At 41.1% G+C, this 21,620-nt stretch overlaps 3 protein-coding genes across 3 annotated transcripts; all 3 read left to right on the plus strand.

Annotated features, from left to right (window-relative positions):
* The first annotated feature begins 339 nt into the window (after positions 1 to 339).
* Positions 340 to 5,411, plus strand: LOC118389403 (E3 ubiquitin-protein ligase RNF126-like). The gene is made up of 9 exons (XM_035779314.2): positions 340 to 736; positions 1,925 to 1,983; positions 2,163 to 2,223; positions 2,444 to 2,682; positions 2,873 to 2,941; positions 3,083 to 3,152; positions 3,314 to 3,407; positions 3,556 to 3,671; positions 3,898 to 5,411. Exons 1-9 carry the CDS (start codon positions 662 to 664, stop codon positions 4,051 to 4,053), a joined length of 939 nt encoding a protein of 312 aa, XP_035635207.1. The 5' UTR covers positions 340 to 661; the 3' UTR covers positions 4,054 to 5,411.
* Positions 5,412 to 7,759: 2,348 nt separating this feature from the next.
* Positions 7,760 to 21,539, plus strand: LOC118389413 (basigin-like). The gene is made up of 8 exons (XM_035779321.2): positions 7,760 to 7,997; positions 16,143 to 16,311; positions 17,074 to 17,162; positions 17,355 to 17,497; positions 17,756 to 18,029; positions 19,501 to 19,525; positions 20,101 to 20,168; positions 20,315 to 21,539. Exons 1-7 carry the CDS (start codon positions 7,934 to 7,936, stop codon positions 20,153 to 20,155), a joined length of 819 nt encoding a protein of 272 aa, XP_035635214.1. The 5' UTR covers positions 7,760 to 7,933; the 3' UTR covers positions 20,156 to 20,168; positions 20,315 to 21,539.
* LOC118389429 (basigin-like) lies at positions 13,343 to 16,136 on the plus strand. Its single transcript, XM_035779336.2, has 2 exons — positions 13,343 to 13,846; positions 14,491 to 16,136. Exon 2 carries the CDS (start codon positions 14,520 to 14,522, stop codon positions 14,985 to 14,987), a length of 468 nt encoding a protein of 155 aa, XP_035635229.1. The 5' UTR covers positions 13,343 to 13,846; positions 14,491 to 14,519; the 3' UTR covers positions 14,988 to 16,136.
* Positions 21,540 to 21,620: the final 81 nt, after the last annotated feature.

Consider the following 21,620-nt stretch of genomic DNA (forward strand, 5'->3'; position numbering starts at 1 on the left):
AGCCAGGGTTTATACACATCAATTGTAAAATCCCCCAAAATATGTAATAGAATAGACCAGCATTATATATTTTTTTAACTGGACTCTGGATCTTTTAGTATTACATAAGGTGAAAGGAAGGTTGCCAATAGGTTCTCAACTGGTCACTAAATGTTCCACAATCCTGTACATTAATATGAAGAATACTTTACCTGCTGAGGGGCAATATTTGCTGAAGATCAGCAATAAAACAATATACTTAGGACACAAAAGCGCCACCATGTGGCAATACTGCGTAGACCCGCCATCAGAAAAGTGAAATAGAACATCGCGCTTCATTATTCCCCGGAATTTCTTTAGTTATAATGTATGTTGTTCATGTTATTTTTTATTTTTTTTTAACTATCAGAAATGCATATTGGCTTAGTATTGCTACTTACATGAAGATGTTTTGTTTTGCTAATTTACTGGAAACTAGTGCAACGAAAATGCTAATTTAGGCCTAAATAAAGATGCCATTGTTTTTCTTTAGCTACCTACTGAATAATACAGATTTAAGACATTTGATGTATTTCATTATAGCGCGTCGTACATTCACTGAGACGTAATGCCTATATTATAGTGAGCGAATGATTATTGTCCCCTTCATTTCGCCGTACATTCTCCCCCTACAACCAAAAAGATGGCAGAAGCACCTCCATGGCCCAGACAGTTTTTCTGTCACAGATGTTCGGAAGAGATCAGCCCTCGCCTCCCGGTAAGAAACGTTGACAAGAAGCAAGAAGTTAAAGATAATAGTCGTGGAGAGTAGATACATTGATGTTGGTCTTGAACGTTTGGAGTCCTTAGCATTTCTAGCTAGCTAACAGCCACTCTGGCTAGTATCTAGCTAAGCAGTACGCTAACGTGAGCTAACCAGATTGTCCATGTCTGGCAACTGACAGTTATCTAATGAGAACTAGTTAGCTAATATTTTAAGCTGGAAGGATGGTGTGTGAAATCAGAGACTCGGTATCTAGTTAACCAACCAACTAACCTAACCGTATCTGATATGGTTTTCGGTTAAGATGGCTAGCTAATTAGCCAGCCTGTCTAGAGTTGCGTCGGTTGTAACTAGCTACTGTAACTAGCTTGGCTGTGTACGTGCCAACTAGTTTACTTAGCTAGGGCATTACATTTATGCAAGATATACATGTGACTCACATATCTAGCTAGCAAGAAATCAGACATGATGGGACAAGCACTCTTAGCCAAGGAATACATCAGAACGTCCTTTGATATCAGTCAGCAATGCTTGGCAATGGCGTGTGATGACAGTTACATCCAGATTAGCAATGAATGATTACTAAAGGATTTCATTCAGTGTCCAAACATCCTGTAGGCCTTATGACTACATCCAGATCAGCTGCAGCAGAGGACGATTTGTAGTTAGCTGGTCGTGAGATATTGACTTAATTAACCATTCTCTCCAAGGAACAGTTTATTGTAAATATTTCCATTATGGCATTAAGGTTTTCTCTAGAAAGCGTAGACATAGGTTGGTCATTTGCTGGCATATTCCAATGCCAAATGTAAAATATTGTCTAGTGTTGAAATGCTAGTCAGTGACAATGGCATGTTGCATTCTTTCTGTGTGTGTGCCATTCAGTTATATCACACCAGCATAAGTCAGGGCCTGGAACAATCCGTCATAGAATACTAAAGGTGTGTCTCACAATGAAATGTTCATCTGTAGGCTTTCCCCAGTTTGGTGCTAATGACAACTGAATTACATACTGAACACATTTCAAGTCCTTCCAGGATTATTTGTTGATTATGCTTGTTCTTTGAAGTTGTCCACGTTCACAGTTGAATGTAGTGAAGTAGGAATTCAATAGCTATATGCTCAATGTGTGGTAGTGAATGTGAAAAGGACACCTAAAGTCATTGTAATATTTGTTTGCAGGATTATACATGTCCACGGTGTGAATCTGGCTTCATCGAGGAACTGCTGGAGGAAAGAAGGTTTGTTAAATGTGTGACTGTTGACATTCTGGTTAAATATTTCAATTGATTTTGTCACTTGGCATCACAGAACTTTTCACCTATGATTACACCAATCTGGTCAAGAGGGTGTGCACAAATATAAAAACATCTCTCCAAAATTGTCAACTGTTATTTTCTATGTTTCTCTTCCTCAACAGCAGTGAAAATGGGTCCACATCCACCATCTCCAGCGGTGATCAGAACCAACAGTCGTTAGAGGTTTTTGCAGCTTATTCATTCTGCTTATTGATAAACCCAGGCTAGACCATGATATTATCTTAGCAAACACAAAAGCACTCCTCTGTCCGTTCTGGAAAGATTCCATCAGTTGAATTTTGATGTAGTTGGGATTTCTGTTGACTATTAACATTGAATAATACAGAAAGAACTCAAAGTAATTTCTGAATGCGGCTGTATGTTAAATGTCCTTTTCTTGTAGAATGTGGACTCTTCACAGATGGCTACATTCCCATCGGGTTACGGACAATTTGCTCTGGGTGTCTTTGACGACTCCTTTGATTTTGGAGCGGGGCAGGGAACGGAGGACAACCGCGACACAGAGAACCGGCGGGAACAGGAGTTGGCATCACGGCAGCGTTACGGCGCCAGGCAATCTCGCGGCCGCCATGACATCCGGGGACAGGCAGGGAGACATGAGGGAGTGCCCACTCTAGAGGGGTAAGCTCAGTGACTTGTGGGACCTTTTTAACTTTAGACCTGTCAGCAGTTCCCAGTGACAGGCTTGTCTCTTTTCCTCTGAGCTTTGATGATTTAGCTTGTCAACCATGTTCTATGTAAGCAATGATGAAATTAGGTTTCATTTTTGGATGCATGCAGAACATAATCATGTTTTTTTTGTCATGTGTAGAATCATTCAGCAGCTAGTGAATGGAATAATCGCCCCTACGGCAATGCCAAATATTGGTGTGGGACCCTGGTGAGTATAATTAGTCTCAGGATACTGGGATGTACTATGCCCCTTTTTTTAAATTCATTTTTTATGTTAAACTTTGAAGTCAGCCCACTGACTCTTTTTCTTCCATCTGACGTTTTTTAAATTTTATATTCCTTTTTATAGGGGCGTGCTCCACTCAAACCCCATGGATTATGCCTGGGGTGCCAACGGACTAGATGCAATCATTACACAGGTACGTATTGACTGTTTACCACTCACATTATTAAAGTTTCTAAATTAACTGGCAAAAAGCACACAAATGCCTGCATATTTGCATTGTGAAAATGGTTTCGTTTGGACAGCAAGATCTGTGCGGTATGAAATAAAAATGTATTTTTTTAATGTATCCCTTAGTTATTAAATCAATTTGAGAACACTGGCCCTCCGCCAGCTGACAGGGACAAAATCAAGAGCCTTCCCACAATCCCAATCACACAGGAGCATGTTGGTGAGTGACCCTGAACACATGTACAGCACAGTCAATTGCATCACCTGTTGGCTGGACTTGTTGTGGTCTTGTTCTTTTTCTACGGAAGTCTGTGGGTCATAGGGTTTGGTGGTGTTTTTAAGCCATTTACATCTTGTTTTGTTTCCAGTCTCAGGTCTAGAATGTCCAGTGTGTAAAGAAGACTACAGTGCTGGAGAAAATGTTAGGCAACTTCCATGTAATCATTTGTTTCATAATGATTGCATAATACCTTGGCTTGAACAGGTAAGACCTTTCCACTCGTATACCCTTCTTTTAGTGCTATCATTGACAACCTATATGACCTTACCCCCCCCCCCCATCACCTAACCGCAAACATATATTGGCCCACATATATTCTCCTAGGCAAGTTAAGTGGTCAGTAAAAACTACTGGCCCTACTTTAAATTCTTGAAGATTACTGATTATATAGTGATGTCTTCTGTGTTTGTGCCACTGTGTGCTTCCACAGCACGACACATGTCCAGTGTGCAGGAAAAGCCTGAGTGGACAGAACACCGCTATGAATCCTCCAGGTCTATCAGGGATGAACTTTGCTGCGGCCTCATCCCCTACACCCCCGTCCTCCACTTCAACCAACAACGAGAACTCAGCCAACAACTGCTAAAAAAACATTCCCCACCTCACACCACCCTGTGAACTGCCCTGAGTGGGTGCCAGTTTCTGGCTGTGGAGGGGAACTAAGAGCACACACCCAGTCTCATTCTCACTAGGAGCGCTGTCTCACACTGGACTGGAGCCAGCAGGAATCCAATCAAATGAAAGTCGATGCGTTTCTTCCCCACCTGAGGCTCTCCTCAAGCCTTCAGGAATTGTGCGCCTTGCCGGGTGGAAGGCTGACCCCCTGCCTGGGGAGGATATGAACATTAGGGGGGGGGGGGGTGTCACTCTGGATAACCTCATCATGCAACAACAGATCAAGCCAGTTAGTCCTGCATTCTGAGGGCAGACGAGGGTGGGAGGTTTTTCTGGTCTCTTACCAAGACAGTTGTTTTACAATGAGAGGTATATTAATTTTAATACTTTGGATGCACAGCAATTTGTGAAAAAGGATAAATATATTGCATTCACTTTTTTTTAAAGTAGCATCCATATCTGTACAGTTGTAGGCCTCAAAATGGAACTTTCAGGAGTGGAGGAGAAAGGAGGGTAAGTATAGGATGTCTACTTGGTTTGGATTCTGCATCTTGTTTCCATGGATTGGAAACATCTTATCAAATTTGAAGTTTTTTTTAGTTTTTTTAACAAAAGTACGTATGAATTTATCATTCATACTTTAAAAAACAATTTTCTCAAACAATAACAACCCTACATAAACAAAAGACCAATTAACCGATGCACACAAATTTCAACCGACATTACACCTGCTCAGACCCACCTGTTCCCACCGCAACCATACACATCACGTATCTCAACTACACTCCCCCTTCATCCCCTGGAACTTTCCAGTGCTTGTAGCACTGCCATATGGCCTCAAATTGCACTGTTTTGATTCTTTGTAGCCCACACCTTTTTTAAATATTTAAATAATTGGATTCATCCTCTAGTGGAGGATAATTTTATTTCCAGTTTGAGTATAAGTATGGTCCACCTGATTTGGATATCTCAGTTTCTTACTGACTTAAGTTGCACTGATATCATTGTTTTGCTCTTTCAATTAAGAAACAAACTACATTTGGCTTGGGGCTTTTTGGAAAATTAATTTGGATGCTGGATTGTCAAATGTTACTGAATTTCTCTACTACAGAGGGAAAATCCATTGCAGTTAACCTTCTAGACACATTCTAACTCAGCCTTTTCTTATTCAATCATACATAATCAGTGAGTTTCAGTGCATTTTTTTTATACATGAAGTTAAATGTGAAAAATTCACAAAATACAATTTTAAGTGAAATATTGATTTGCAGATGTAAACCCCTGAACAAAACAATCAATTTGAAAATAAAGATGTTTTGGGTGCTACTGCTCAATAGTCAAGTGAATGATTCTATATTTGTTTATTTATACATGTATGGATGGACATTTAGTGCTCGGTAGTTCAAACATCTATATATTGTCTCAGAAATGATAATGCTATCAGACCAATATCTTATTACTCATGGGTTATCTAGTAGATTTCAGTCACTCAGTGTCTTACTTATGCATTTCCTCATGACGACATGGGTTTGACACTAGGTGGGAGTGTAATACAAAATGGCTACTGTTTGTCACGCAACCCTCTGTGGTTGCCTGAAACAACTATTCATACAGTTTGGAATTGTAGGTAATTGTTTTGTCACCCTATATAAAACAAAGCCTTGTTGCATAATGGACAAAATGATTGTTTTCAAGGGCTATAATCAACAATTGTTTTGGGACAGTGTCTCATACTCTTATTTAGAACAATGATATAACATTTACTACCCTGAGAAGTTGTGAACTCACCAGAGGGTAATACAATGAACTCATTAATGACCAACACTGGAAATTACACACCCCTCTTTGGCAAGGTGTTTGGTTAAGGGAAAATAATTGTTGTCCAGTTTTTCTTTTTTACTTGTGAGATCCAACAAAGGGCATGTCTTGGATAAACGTTACACAACAAATCCAGTGCCTGCTGTATTTTAGGACCAAATATTTAATTATACGGTATCTAATGTACTTTAAGTATCATTGAATATGCCTATTGTACAATACACCCACTGCAACATTGGTACCTCTCTTTTAATATGAACATCAAGAACGAGTTCACATTTTTAGCTTCTAAAACAGAGTAATTTGTAAATTTGCAAGAGTAGACATGGAAAGTCTTATAAACTTATATTTGAAGAATTGCTTGCCACAATTTTGTTTATATTATAATACAAAACAATTGCTCAAGCTGTCAGTTCCTCCAAAGAAATGTAGTGGGTCTCTAGATTCATTGCCACTGATACACCTACCTATTAAGTGAGATTTCCTGAACCACTTTAAGAGTAAACCATATACCTGGTTGTCTGTTATTGTGCGAGATTAACATCCATGAGTAACATGCCCCCCCAAAAAGGAGCATTTGCTTTGTCATTTTCTGAAGGGGGGTTTGTCAAAAACCGTATGAATTTCCAATCTGGCCCTCATACCATCATGGCCTCCTAATCATCCCCAGTTTCAAACTGGCTAATGTATCCCACCTCCTCTCCCCTGTAACTATACCCCAGGTCCTTGCAGTAAATGGGAAATTGTTCTTAGGCAATTTACCTGGTTAAATAAAATAAAAGAAGAAACTGCTAACTCGATAGGCGATGTCATGGCGACGTTGGCTAGCTAAACTCATGCGCAGCAACACGTCGTCTAACTGGCCGAACTGAGCATGTACAGGCCGTCAACTTAAAAGCAGTGGACGTTGAACACATTTATAGCGGCATATATAACCATGGTGTATGTATGTATGAAAGGGATAATGTGTGATCCAAATTTCCATAGAGTAAGATTTTTTGTGGACTCCATTTAATCACATTTGTTACAATTCCATGTTGCACAATCACAAACAATAATGAGGAAGGTTTATGGGCATTACGTAATGAAATACAATGGAGCATATCCCATTCTAGTAGCCTATGTACTCACTACCTAGTTATATTTTGAGAAAACCAACACAAAAATACAAAACAAGTCTAGTGAATGTTAGAAAGAGCTTGGGCTGGTATCTAAATTCCTTATCATCAGGATGTTCATTCATTGGAACATGTTGGGGCAGCAGGTAGCCTAGTGGTTGGTCAATAACCAAAAGGTGCTCAGATCGAATCCCCGAGCTGACAAGGTAGAAATCTTTCACTCTGCCCCTGAACAAGGCAGTTAAATCCACTGTTCCTAGGCTGTCATTGAAAATAATTAACTGACTTGCCTAGTTAAATAAAGGTATAAAATGGATCATGTTCAGCTTTGTGTCCATTATTTTACTATTAGATTTGTATGTATTGTTGTAAATGGTTAGATACTATTGCACTGTTGGAGGTAACACAAGCATTTCGCTACACTCGCAATAACATCTGCTAAATATGTGTATGTGACCAATAAATATTGATTTTATCAACAGTAACAGAGGAGAATGCCATTTTCGCGTTTCCTAGAAAAAGCATAAGTTGTCCGACTTGCTGTTGGTGCACGTGTACCTCCATCCACTTTACTCTCCTGACTTTCGTCTACTTTCACCTTTACCACTCAAACGCGCCATTTGACTCCTCAAACCCTGGCCTTATCTGCTAACGGAAGTATGAAGAGTCTGTTTCCGCAAGCGTTCCCGGAAGTGATGCTGCGCCTCTGGGTTTAGAAACTCTGTGGTTTGGTAATCAAATCTATTTTGGTCACGCCCGAGCGTCATGTCATGTGTACGTGCTAGTTCACGACGTGACTGATTGAATTGAGGAACAAGTAGAGGACGACCAACTCGGTCGATGGTGGAGCAGAGCTAACCTATTACATTTTTTTTGTGAAAGTATATATCTGTGCTAGAAAAGGACATCGTCGAAATGAAATATCTGTGGGGTTTAAGTGCCCTCCTCTTGTGCTTCTACCGAGCCGATGCCCTGACAGGTAATATTTATAGCTTGCTTTCTAGCTAGTTAGACATCATAGTCATTGAGTTAGACTAACTCGGTTTTGTGTGCCGTGCTAACTCACTGGCTTGATAGCAAACAAGCTAACGTTAGCGCTTTTCAATTATTGATTTGATATAGTGCTTTCGTAAACGTAGCTAAGACATTATTTTTTACAGTTGAATGTTTTCCCAACGTTTTTAAACCAGTCTTTGCCATCGAGCTACTTTAGAAAATGAACCAGTGGCTAGCTGGCTAGGAAGCATGACCTTATTTTGTAATGCGCTAGCTAAGTTGGCTAACGTAGGCTAGTATAATGGTCCCAGCGTTCCAAGCGTAGGAGCCATTGATCATTTCAGACTCTGCTTCTCCGTAGTTTTCAGCGGTTTGCCTCGTCCACGGTTGGCTCCATGTGAACTACAATTCCGACGCATTTAGAAACGTCTATCATCCCTTGCTAAAATGTTTTACAAACATATGCTGATATGCCACTTTCATATCATCGAGGAAGACTTAAAAAAAATATATATATACACTTAGCTACTGTAGCAGTTTTTGCAAAGATCCATATGCTGTGTGCCAGAAAACAAATCAATAAAAAATATTTATATAGCCCGAGTTACATCAGCTGATATATCAAAGTGCTGTACAGAAACCCAGCCGAAAACCCCAGAAAGCAATGCAGGTAGGTGTATAAGCACGGTGGCTACGAAAAACCATAGACTAAAACCTAGGAAGAAACCTAGAGAGGAACCAGCCCAGTCCTCTTCTGGCTGTGCCGGGTGGAGATGATAAAATACCAACCGTACCGTTATGATTGTTTACGATGAGCTTCACTGGGGTAGTAATGCAATGTGGAGCCGGTGTAAGATATAGGTCGGAAAACGCACCTCTTTGCAGGGATGGGCTATGCCACTGTGCCCCAAATTGTACTTTTATCCGTAACTGATACAGCAAGAATATTTAAATAATACTTCTCTTCCTGTAAAACTGTCCTTCTCGTCCTCATACTAGCTAGCGTTCTGGATGGTGTTAGTCAATCAGCTCCTTTGTTCTACGTGAAGTGCCATTACACAATGGCTGCCGTGGTTACAGCTCGCTAGCATGAGAACAAGAAGTACACTTTACCAGAACTAAATACAGTTGAAGTCATACACTTAGGTTGGAGTCATTAACTTGTTTCTCAACCACTCCACAAATGTCTTGTCAACAAACTATAGTTTTGGCGAGTCAGTTAGGACATCTACTTTGTGCATGACACAAGTCATTTTTCCAACAATTGTTTAGATAGGGAAATAATAAGTGAAATAATCTCACAATTCCAGTGGGTCAGAAGTTTACATACACTAAGTTGACAGTGCCTATAAACAGCTGGGACAATTCCAGAAAATGATATCATGGCTTTAGAAGCTTCTGATAGGCTGATTGACATAATTTGAGTCATTTGGAGGTGTACCTGTGGATGTATTTCAAGGGCTACCTTCAATCTCTGTGCCTCTTTGCTTGACATCACGGGGAAATCAGCCAAGACCCCCAGAAAAAAAGATAGATATCCACAAGTCTAGTTCATCCTTGGGAGCAATTTCCAAACGCCTGAAGGTACGACATTCATCTATACAAACAATAGTACGCAAGTATAAACACTATGGGACAACGCAGCCATCATACCGCTCAGGAAGGAGATGCGTTCTGCCTCCTAGAGATGAATGTACATTGGTGCGAAATGTGCAAATCAATCCCAGAACAACAGCAAAGGACATTGTGAAGTCCTATATCGACATAACCTGAAAGGCTGCTCAGCAAAGTAGCCACTGCTCAAAAACCGCCATAAAGCCAGACAACTGCACATGGGGACAAAGATAGTACTTTTTGGAGGAATGTCCTCTGGTCTACTGAAACTAAAATATAACTGTTTGGCCATAATGACCATTATGTTTGGAGGAAAATGGGTGGGGGGCTTGCAAGCTGAAGAACACCATCCCAACCGTGAAGCAAGGGGGGTAGCAGCGTCATGTTTTGGTGGTGCTTTGCCGCAGGAGGGACTGGTGCACTTGACAAAATAGATGGCATCATGAGGATGGAAAATTATGTGGATATATGTAAAATCTCAAGACATCAGTCAGGAAGTTAAAGCTTGCTTGCAAATGGGTCTTCCAAATGGACAATTACCCCAAGCCAACGCTGTAGCAAAATGGCTTGAGGACAACAAAGTCAAGGTATTGGAGTGGCCACCACAAAGCCCTGACCTCAATCCTATAGAAAATTTGTGGGCAGAACTGAAAAAACATGTGCAAGCAGAGAGGCCTACAAACCTGACTCGGTTACACCAGCTCTGTCAGGAGGAATGGGCCAAAATTCACCCAATTTATTGTGGGAAGCTTGTGGAAGGCTAACTGAAATGTTTGACCCAAGTTCAACAATTTAAAGGCAATGCTACCAAATACTAATTGAGTGTATGTAAACTTCTGACCCACTGGGACTGTGATGAAAGAAATAAAAGCAGAAATAAATAATTCTCTCTACTATTATTTTGACATTTCACACTCTTAAAAGAAAGTGGTGATCCTAACTGACTTATGGCAGGGAAGTTTTACTAGGATTAAATGTCAGGAATTGTGAAACTGAGTTTAAATGTATTTGACTAAGTTGTATGGCAACTTCTGACTTCAACTGTATTTATATATTGTGGATAAAGGTACTGTAGCATATCCCATTCATGCATTAAGGTAAGTTTTCCACCCCCAGTGCAGCTCACTGAAGTGTAACGGTAGGGTATTTTCTAGCAACCATCCGATGAACTATACTTTGGCGACACTGTTCGATCACGCTAAATGACTTATTAGCATAGGTGGCAGTGCCTCTCTTCGGTAGCGCCAGCGCTATAGTATGGGAATAGTATGGCAGTATGGGAACACTGACCCTTTAAAGGTGTGTAGTATTTGAACCCTTTTGGGTTTTTTTTAACATGATTTCTCGCTGATATGACAGATGGCTAATTTCCTTGTTTCCAAAATTTTACCGCAAGTGATGCATGCTAATATTAAGGATGAGCGTCTGGGCTTTTAACCAACCTCCGCTGGCAAGTAAATACTATGTTTAGTAGAGGCGCTAAAGGTAGTTAGCATCTATGAATGGCTTTACCAGGTAGTTAATTTAAACACACTGCAGTGATCAAAATCACTGCCTTGTAACGGTTAACACTAGGTAAAATAGTGGATTTTGCAATTGGAACCTGCCATCATAAAACTATTTTTGATTAAATAACTTGTTTTAAATAGGCAAACTGTGAACACCTACAGATGGAATCTACTAGGTAGCTAACTTGCTAATTTTTCATGTGATCCAAACCCACCTTTGGCCAAATATCATGTTGGTTTATTTTTCATAAACCAGCCTATACAGTTGCTTTTGGCTGGTTTATATATATATTTGGTGTTGTATTTGGAAGTTGGCAGACTAACCGGACACTTGTGTTTCAAGTCTCAGGTAGTTTTGTGTAAGAGCCAAAGCTTGTGCTTCTGGCTTGTTTTAGCTGCGGTCTTTAAACTGGTGTAGACCAGTTTGCCTGCCTAAATCATGAGACATTAACTAGCAGGTTAGCTGCTGTGTAATATATAAAGACATCCCATTTTTAAAAAAGTGGGCCTATATTTGACCTCTTCTATGGAGATTAATGGCATGCAGTTGAGGTACAACATGCTACCACATTTAAATTCACACCATTTTAAATTGATTACAAATGTATGTGAATGTGTTACATGAAATGTGTCAAACAAGCAAGAAGCTTTGTTTACACGATTGTTGTGGGGGTTTGTTTTTAGCGGAGACTGCAACACATTTAGATTACCTTAATCTCATTATAACATTCCGTCACAACCATTGCCTTGTCTATTTAAGATTGTGCTGACTTTCTAAGCCTGGAAGAGCCTCAAGCCATGGTAGTATATATACATTACGCAACCTTGAGTACTTAATAAAGCATTGCATGCAGGGCATTATGCACTCATTGTTAATTTAGCCAATTTCAGAGTGAGGGTCCAACATTGTATTAATTTATGTTAAGTGTCAAAGAAACAAGGCAGTATGTGGATTCATTATGATGATTTAAAGTGTTTTGAACCAATTAATGACACTAAAACATTCTAAATAAGGAACGATGGGGATGATGTATAATCTTATTGAAAGTAGATTGCTCGCTCTCTTAATTTGATGTGAAAAAGGCTATATTTTAGGCCTAATGGTTTTGGTTCATCCTAAAAAGAACTTACCAAATGTTTGATACTTGCCTCGTATTTTGCTTTTTTTTAAGCATATTTTATAGAAAAGTCCTACACTGTAACCTGCCCTATTTGCTCCAAACAATTTAAATTGGTAAACCAAACACGAAAATGTTGATTTTCGCCAGGACAGTCTGGGGAGACTGGACTTTGCATTGGGCCTTTGACTCTGCGAGGTCCTCCATTGACCCAGATATACAGAGTGGCATGAAAGCTTTAGAGGGGATGTCCCAGAGGACTGCAGATGCCTCTGAAGATATAGCACACAGGCAGTCCCCATGCTGGATGGGCAGTTTTCCGCTTTGGCAACTCCAGATCATTAATACAATTATATTTCTATTGCGCTCCAGCTTCGTCTTGAGCAAAACGTTGGTTGGAGAAGTAGGTTATAGAAAGCAGGCAGCCATTTTCCCTTCGGTTAAACGAGGTCAGGAAAAGCACGTTTTGCAAATGAGCGGAGTCATGAAGTACGATGGGCTCATAAAAGCCCATTGATTTATGTAACAGAATGTTAATACATATATGACTCAGATAAATCTTTATTGCTAGTAGCATTTGTTTCCCTGTCTGCCCCGAACAGTGTGTTCAGGATTCATGTTTTTGGTTTGCTATTTTGATTGTGTGCCCATTTTCTGGGTGACCATTTTAGGTCAGCATAATTGATCACTGGGTAGGTTAAATGCTGCATACAAACAACTGTAATGACTATGATCACTCTTTCTCTCACCTGTTGCAGGACATTTGTGTTCATCTTTTATATTTTGCAGTCACATGCCTATCACACCTGCTTTTGAAATGTCCTATTTATCCCCAGCTAACATTCACACAAAATAGAACCCTAGTTTTTTTACACTGAGTAGGTGGCCTGTGGAGCATGACCCTATGTAGTTAGTTAACTGTTGCACATTAACTTGACAAGCAGTCAGGCTTCTGTCTTTTTGCTATGCTAGGCCAGTTAGGACATGTCACCTACAGTACTGGTGAGTCACTGATTTCAAGAGGGGTATACTGGAGCGGGCTTTTTGGTCAGGTCTCTTTCCAAAATTTTTTTTTTTTTTTTGGGGGGTGGAACTTGCTGGTGTGTTAAGTTTGATACAAGCTAGAGTAACAACTAATTTTAGTTGTGACTTTCGTTCAGGCCTATGTGAAGTCACTATCTGCATTTACTTGGGTTTGTTTTGTACAGCATTTGCTATGAAGTTGACCTCCTTTGTTATGGTTAAAAGGATCCTGTCAGCCTTAGCTAAAAAGTCACATGATTTTTAGAGCCAGATGCAGCTGTGCCTCCAACCCCAATCCACTTCACAAGTTTGACTTTGGACATGTTAATGGGTACATACTGTCTCTGGTCTTTAGGGAGCCAACTATTCAGAAAATGTCCACCTACCACCATGCCTTGTTGTCCTACTATGCAAAGATGCAATAAAGAAAGAGGGTGTGGCTCAGGCGTTGTCTGAACATGGTTGTCTTTGTTCAAGCGGCGTTACATAGGGATCCCTGAGTTTGTTCTGAAGCATTTCTCATCATTGATCTCCTGGGTTGTTTATTCAGGTGGGCCTGGATGTTGAAGGTATGCCAAGATTTTGTTCTCCTGTGTTGATTTAAGATTGTTCCGTGGGCTGCGATAGAAATAACCCTACAGGGGGCTAACTCTACAGAGTGCGCCTCGAGCCGTGCAAATGTTATTCTTCTGTTGCGCCTCCTGGGTATTAAATCCTGTACAGAATGTCCTCAACGTCAGATCAGGTGTTTCGTTTAATAACTAAGCCCTGCACTTCTCAACACAATGACAAACGGACAGAGAATGTAATAGATTTACAGACACAATTTTGAATCATATCTGACATTTTAAATTTCATCCATCTGCTTAGTCCACTCGTGCGATGAATAACAAACATATTTTCACTTGCCCTTCATGAAATGTATCTGTTTTTATTAGTTGCTTTTGATGCATGTCATTCAACTTGTCTATCTGCAATGGGTCTGAGTATCAAGTACTCTAAAAAGCCATTTGGCATGAACTATTTTGGTTAATAATGATACTCAAACCCTTACTCTTCATGTGTTTGATTAATCTTTTGTTTCTTTCTTTTTTGCCTGCTTGCCTTTTCCATCGCATTTTACTTTCACCTCCATAAAATTGTCGGATTTGCTAAAAACCAATCTGAAACCAAATCAATGTCAACTACCCCTCCCCCACAATGGCCCGTTCAGCTGGTTTTGTCAAGTCGCCCCTGTCCCAGATGAAACTGATAGAGGACATTGCAGAGCTGCACTGTGAGGTGACAGGGAACCCCATTCCAGAGGTGCAGTGGTGGTTCATAGAGGGCGAGGAGCCCGACGAGACCATGACCCAGCTGTTCGATGGGGCTCGGCGAGACCGTGTCGAGATCAACGCCACCTACATCCTGCACGCCACCAGCTCCATTCATCTCTTAAACCTCACGCTCGATGACTCCGGCACGTACGAGTGCCGCGCTTCCAACGACCCCGACCGCAACGAGCTGAAGAAGGCACCCAAAATCAAGTGGATCCGCTCACAGGCTAACGTTATAGTGTTTGAATGTGAGTGTTGGGAGGCCCGACGTACAGCCAGGCAGCGTCTCCCTGTAGAGGACAGCGAGGGGTCCAGCTCCTGTCCCACACCTTCTCCTGCCCTCTCCCCTGTTTCACCCAGACTCCCCTACTCTCCCCTCACTGAGCTCCCATGATGTCCAGTAGTGGAGAGCCAACCTGACCACAAGGCATGGCCGGGCCTCTCCTTAGACGTATCCTACCTGCCGTAGCACTACCCTCAATCTGATGCCTTCTTTTTGCTGGGCCTATGTCAAATCCTTATTTTAAATGAATTAGGAAAATATTTCACATAATACTGGTCATAAGGTCTGAAACCTGCAAATGGATACATCTAATTTTTTTATCATAAAATCATTTTGTTTTTAAAAGGGTCAGATTATGGGTTGGTCAGCTTCTTGTTGGCTTCCATTTGGTCTATTTTGCTGTCTTGTCCAAGGTATAGAATGTGTAATTGATACTAACATATTGACACTGTCCTGTGGTGTTTACACTCTTTAGACCTGTTAGGCCTGACTAGGCTCTTTAGGAGTACTAGGCTCTTTAGGAGTACTAAATCTATCTATAGGAGACAGCAACCCAGCTTTCTGATTCTTAGCAATAGGGCATCTTTCCAGTATTTGTTTTCTCTACCTGAATCAAACCAAAATATCCTCTTTGTTCCTCTTCTCTGTTAGTGGAACACCAACCTACCATACCTTGCCGGTTGCTTCTTCTGCATGTGTTGAATACAAGCTCCTCTCCTCATGGTCTCCTAGATTAATTTCCTTGTGTGTAACCCCTCTTCTCTTGAACTCTTGGTTCAGCCCGAGCTCTCCATTTTTAGGCGCCTGCCCATGTGATCCGCCTCTTCTTGGAAGAGGTGCTGCCTTTTTATATTGTGCTGTTCTTGGCTTGAAATTTGATTTTGAAAGTAATAACATTTGACAAGCTAAGCTAGACCATATCAGTTGTCACTATGAAGTTTAGGCTAAAGGATAGTAAAGCAATGTCAAGCACTGAACAGTCAAGGTTTGTGCTGCAACATGTTGGTATCAAGAGAGCCATTTATCCTGTAAACCCAATACATTACGTACCTTTTAAATTTGGATTAAATCCACTACTTGGATATAAAATATTATTTTAGTGTCTTTAGTTACCCTAAAGCATTTTAGCAATATCCTGTACGTGAAAAGATATGCAAGAATTAGTTACACTTGGCTTGTAGTCGTGGTAACGTTACTACGGTAATGATTGTACTAGAAGTGGTCATGTCAAAGGATGGCTTATTAATATGTTGACTTTGTCTACAGATCCCTTAATTGTGTCTTCACCTATGGAGGTGAACAACCAGACCTCTGCCATCCTCTCGTGCAACCTGACCAACCCCCCGTCCACAGTCAAAGGTCATTACTGGATGAGGAATGGCAATGTGATCGAGTCATCCAAGCAGGACTCTCCTGCTCTCTACACAGAGTACATGTAAGTGCCTGCCAGGCAGGCGGCGTGTGTTTGCATGTTTGAGCCACCAGATGGACGGGAATCCCTCTGAGCTATAGAACGATTTCCCGGAGCTGGGCTCGCTGATTTGAGATTCAGCTGTTGTCCTGAATCTAGCAGTCATTGCTTGTCATTATTAGCGACCGTGCCTTTTTAATGTTTGGTCAGCAGGGCGGTAGGTCACAGATTTGACCGCACAGCAACACTGAATGAAAAACCACGCCAACCTTTCCTCCATGTATTTTCTACATGTTAGCTCTCCCTCATTCTATTGCTCACACATACACATACCATCCATTAATGGTAACACTCCAGGCCCTGCTCAGGCATTCCCTGCCATTAATTAGCAGCGAGATGGACTGCAGCTTTGGTTGTAGCCTTGGCAGCAGCATGGATAAGCGCCCCCTAGCACTCCCATTCTTTCACTCTCATAATAACCATAATTCCCCATCAGACGTAAAGAGCATGGAGGGTTCCAGTGCCGACACAAGTCCGATTGTTGTTACCAGGGGGAAGTAGAAGTGTTTGTAACAAGGAGGGGCAGTTTATTTTTATCTGGTTGCTTCTCATTCTCAACAGCAACAGGGAGCCATTTGAAGTTCAGCCTGTTGGGGCAGCATCTTTTGTAGTGTGTTTTTACAGGCAAAGTGACTTCATGACTGGGATGTGTTTGAAGCCATTGAGTGAAGTCTGTAGGCCTGCGTTTCTCATCCTCAGGGCTTATGTTGTTTTTCCCCCCATTAGCTTGGCTAAAATTGATTTCCATTCTGGTGGAGTATATGACTGCGTCTTCCTGTCTGATCCTGTGGTGAAGAAATCCATTGCAGTCAAAAGTAAGTAATGCGTTTGAACTTTTAAAGTGAAGTCTCTACTGACATTAGCTATGCCGATGAATGTTACTACCTTAGTGGGCTTTGAGTATCTGAAAGCTGTAATGGGCTTGTATAGCCAGTTTTAGACAACTGCAGGTGTTGAATGAATCGCGGCTATCCGATAAATACCTGCATCCGTGTGTTTGTCACTAGCTGCTATCCATGTCTCGGCCTACAAACGCTCTGAGCATGGAAACGAGCAGGACAAGGGTGTGCTGGTGTGTGTCAGTCATGGATATCCACTGCCTACTGACTGGAAGTGGTACAAACTGGAAGGAGAAGAAATGCTGAAGACGGTATGCGTTTACCGTCATTGATGCACCATTAGGCTTAACACTATGAGTTTCACTGAGCCAGAATAACCCCTGATGCTGAACTGAGTGAATGAAGTCACATGCTGCAGTTATTTTCCAATGTTAGGAATCGTTGACTAAATCAATATCTTGATTGAAGGCACAGTAATGCCACATGCACTAGTACTATCCAAAGAGGTCTCTGCCCTAGATAAGAGTTGAGTATTCAATTACTTTTTGCTCCCTATCTCTCATTCTCAGGCCATCACCAACGGTACTGACAGGTATGAGATCAAGAGCACCCCCAACAGGACCACCCTGACCATCAATGACCTGGACATTGCCATGGACATGGGCGACTACATGTGCTATGGTGCCAGAGAATTGGACTCGGCCTTCGACAAGATCCACCTGCGCGTCCGCAGCCGCCTGGCCGCCCTCTGGCCCTTCCTGGGCATCGTGGCCGAGGTCATCATCTTGGTCAGCATCATCTTCATCTACGAGAAGAGGAGAAAGCCTGATGAGATCAATGACGGTACGTAGAAACACCCACAGAGAAATGCAGAAACGAAGTACCCTTGTTTTGCCATTCATGATTTCTGAAGTAGCATACCTCGCTAAGTCCATATGATTTAGCTGTGAGTGTCTGCTGCCCTCCAGTGGCAGAACAGTCTTGGTTTCAGATGTACTGTCATTCTCCAAAGATTGCTGTGCATTAGCTGCCATTTTAATGATATGTCAACACGTTGTCTTTTCTTAATGGTTTGGATATAGCAGGTTTACTGTTATTTACTTGGTCTTCTTGATTTGCAATTTAAATGTTTTTCACTTATGATTTTAGTCATTTCATTTGATCAAAAGCAATTGGTTTTCTATTCGAACACTTTTTTTTTTCTTCTCCGTTTTGTATTTCTCTGTTCGCTGCTGCGTTTTGGTAAGTGATTAAAACTGCATGTCAGACGGAAGTGGTTGACCTGAGATGACCGTAACTGAGAAGCTATAGGAATGCACTGCGTTCACTTGTTAAGAATGTATCTAATAAGGAACTCTTCCACTGGCCTTGCATTCATATATTGGACCAATTTGGGCCAAATTTCAAATACATTTTCAGACTACTAAAACTTAGCCACATTTGTATGCCCACCAATCAATGTGTTTTTGTCATGCCAGTAAAAGGGTCAAATAGCCCAAGTCATGTGATTTATGTGGAGCTGGAAATTAGGCCTAATGTCATGGTTTGTAGTGTTGGAAACACCTAAGGGTTTAGGGTTTTAAAGGTACACCCAGCAGTATGACATCACGGGGCAACTTCCTGCTTGCATACAGTTGTTGACGTCTGTAAGCAGGAAGTTGCTCTGGTTATGTCATGTTTCTGTGTGTACCTTTTATAATATCTTGTCTTGCATGCCATCTGCATCTTGATCTCATGCATGACAAGTCATTTTATTTTTTTATAATAGGGATATAATTGAATTGATCTCATTCATTCCCTGAGGGCACCTATTCTTTGATTTTAACCGGTGACTGAACGGTCATGTCCAGACCTTTTAATCTGCAGTATACCTGTACGCTTTGTTTAGAGCTGTTTTCGGTGTTGCATTGTCCCTTTTCACTTGGTTATCCTGTTTGCGTTATTTTGAGATGTTCAGAACAGTGTGATACCATATCTTCTAATCAGGAACATATAGTTGGGATACAGTGTAGGTAGATTTGTCATAACTGCAGTTTTCTTTTTAAATGAAATGATTAAGTTCAAGCGACGTAACTGTATAAGCTTATTGTAGATAGAATTATGGCAGTGTATGCTTGTTTTGCATAAATGACTGCAATCATTTGACAATGGCCTACTTAAAGAAATACTTGGAACTTTGTCACCATTTCCTTCATTGTCTGTGGAAAGAATTTTCTCCATGCCTTGCGCTCATTAGAATGTCTCCCTACCAGACAGTCTCTGACCAATTCAGCTGTTGACACATCTTTTCTCTTGTCCCTGTGCTGTTTTATAGATGAGGACTCAGGTTCTGCTCCCCTGTAAGTACACATTTTACACTGACATGTAAAAATTCAATACATATAATTTCTCATGAAGACAATATATAAATGGGCCTCCCGAGAGGTGCAAGGGTCTAAGGCACAGCATCGCAGTGCTAGAGGCGTCACTACAGACCTGGGTTCGATCCCATGCTGTCGCAGGTAACCGGTAGACCCATGAGGCGACACAAAATTGACATAGCGTTGTCCGGGTTAGGGGAGGGTTTGGCCGGCCGGGATGTCGTTGTCCCAGCGTGCTCTAGCGACTCCTGTGGCGGGCCGGGCACACGCAGGCCGACTTCGGTTGCTAGTTGTACGGTGTTTCCTCCGACACATTGGTGCGGCTGGCTTCGGGTTTAAGCGGGCAGTGTGTCAAGAAGCAGTGTGGCTTGGCAGGGCTGTGTTTCAGAGGACACATGGCTCTCGACCTTCGCCTCGCCCGAGTCCGTTCAAGAGTTGCAGCGATAGGACAAGGCTGTAACTACCAATTTGGATATCATGAAAAAGGGGTAAACATTTTTTTTTAAAGATACATTGCTGTGTTTGTAAAGTTCTGGATGGAAAATGTCTTTCAGGAAAAGCAATGCTGCCACAAACCACAAGGATGTCAGGCAAAGGAACTCTAACTGAGAGAAGATGAGAGGTGTGTGTGAGGGCTTTTGAATCAACCCACTCGACTGGATGAGCCTATTTCAAATTCATTTATTCTGATTGCAAAATCAAAGCAGTAAACCTCCCGTAGAGGTTGAGCTCTCAATCTAATTGTCAGTCCCCTTTCTTTCCTGACAGATATCCTGATGACTATCTTCCAGGATGAAGAGCATTTGCTGAGCGTCACATAATCTAGTGCACCCTGCGAATTTTAAACAACTTTAAATTCTTGAACGTTAATGTCTTGAGAAATGGGCTGAATTGTACTTCTATATTTCTCTCCATATTGTGCTTTCGGCTAAAGGCCATTGGCAAAAAAAAAAACATGTTTTTGCATGAATTTTATTGCCGTTCTAGAAGTGTTTGTTCATAGTGAAGTCCATTGTAAAAGTTTACGTGGGAATGATCTATTGGTGGTTTTTCTATTTGTGCTTATAGCTTCCTCCACTGTCCTTCACGTCTAAATATCTGCTCTTATATTTGCAAGCATGAACAGCCACCTGTTAAGCAACATGGCTCTTACTACGATTGTGAAATGTTTGGACACTGACATGCTTTTGCCCCAGGCCCTATTACCACACCTGACTCCAATAATCAACTAATCATTGTCTTTAGAATGCAATTAGTTTAATCAGGTGTGTTTAGATATAGGGCTGGGGACAAATGACATGAATCAGGTCCCTGAACTGGAGAGGCCCATCCATGCATCCCTCACATAGTTGGCTGAGTTGTAGGATACACCTTAACAGAGTCCATTTGACTTCCTCCACTGTGTTTGATTTTCCGCAGAGGAAGTTATAATACTGTAGGTAGTTCCTAAATTAAACGCAGCAGGTAGGATTATAATGCAATTTCGTCTGAGTTCCTGCTGTATTTAATACATGCGCTGTTGAGATTTTAAAAGGCTAATCATTGCAAAATAAAAACCAAGCTTTTTGGAGTTTTACTACTATGTTAAGGTGTAGTTTAGAATTTATGCTTTTGTTGCCATAGTCAAATCCATAGTAATACTTCCTGAAAAAGGACCAAGTGTAAGAGATGGTTTTTCTGCTTCTGAACAACAACTAATACATTAATCAGAATGGAAGGCGATTTTTAAATGGCTTGTTTTCTTGAAGGGTACATGGAACCTAAACAGGATTGACACTATTGAAGCATTGTCCTTTTTCTAACCTCCACTTTGTAGACAACTCAGAAGCCACATGTTGCATTAACTTGATTTAGTATTGTGACTGGATGTGCACCGGTAGTTTAAGAAGTACATGTGAAAATATGACTGTCATTTATTTAGCTTAAAAGTAACTAATTAGATTCAACACAACTGTACCAATTTGCACAATCTCAATAAAGTGATCTGATTTAAGAGATGTGGTCTGTCTGTTACTGCTTGAATAAGATGGACATTTTGGTTTATTTCCTCTGGGCAATAAAATGCTATAGGTCA

Source organism: Oncorhynchus keta, chromosome 1 (assembly GCF_023373465.1).
Source record: "Oncorhynchus keta strain PuntledgeMale-10-30-2019 chromosome 1, Oket_V2, whole genome shotgun sequence".
In the NCBI taxonomy this organism is placed as follows: Eukaryota; Metazoa; Chordata; class Actinopteri; order Salmoniformes; family Salmonidae; genus Oncorhynchus; species Oncorhynchus keta.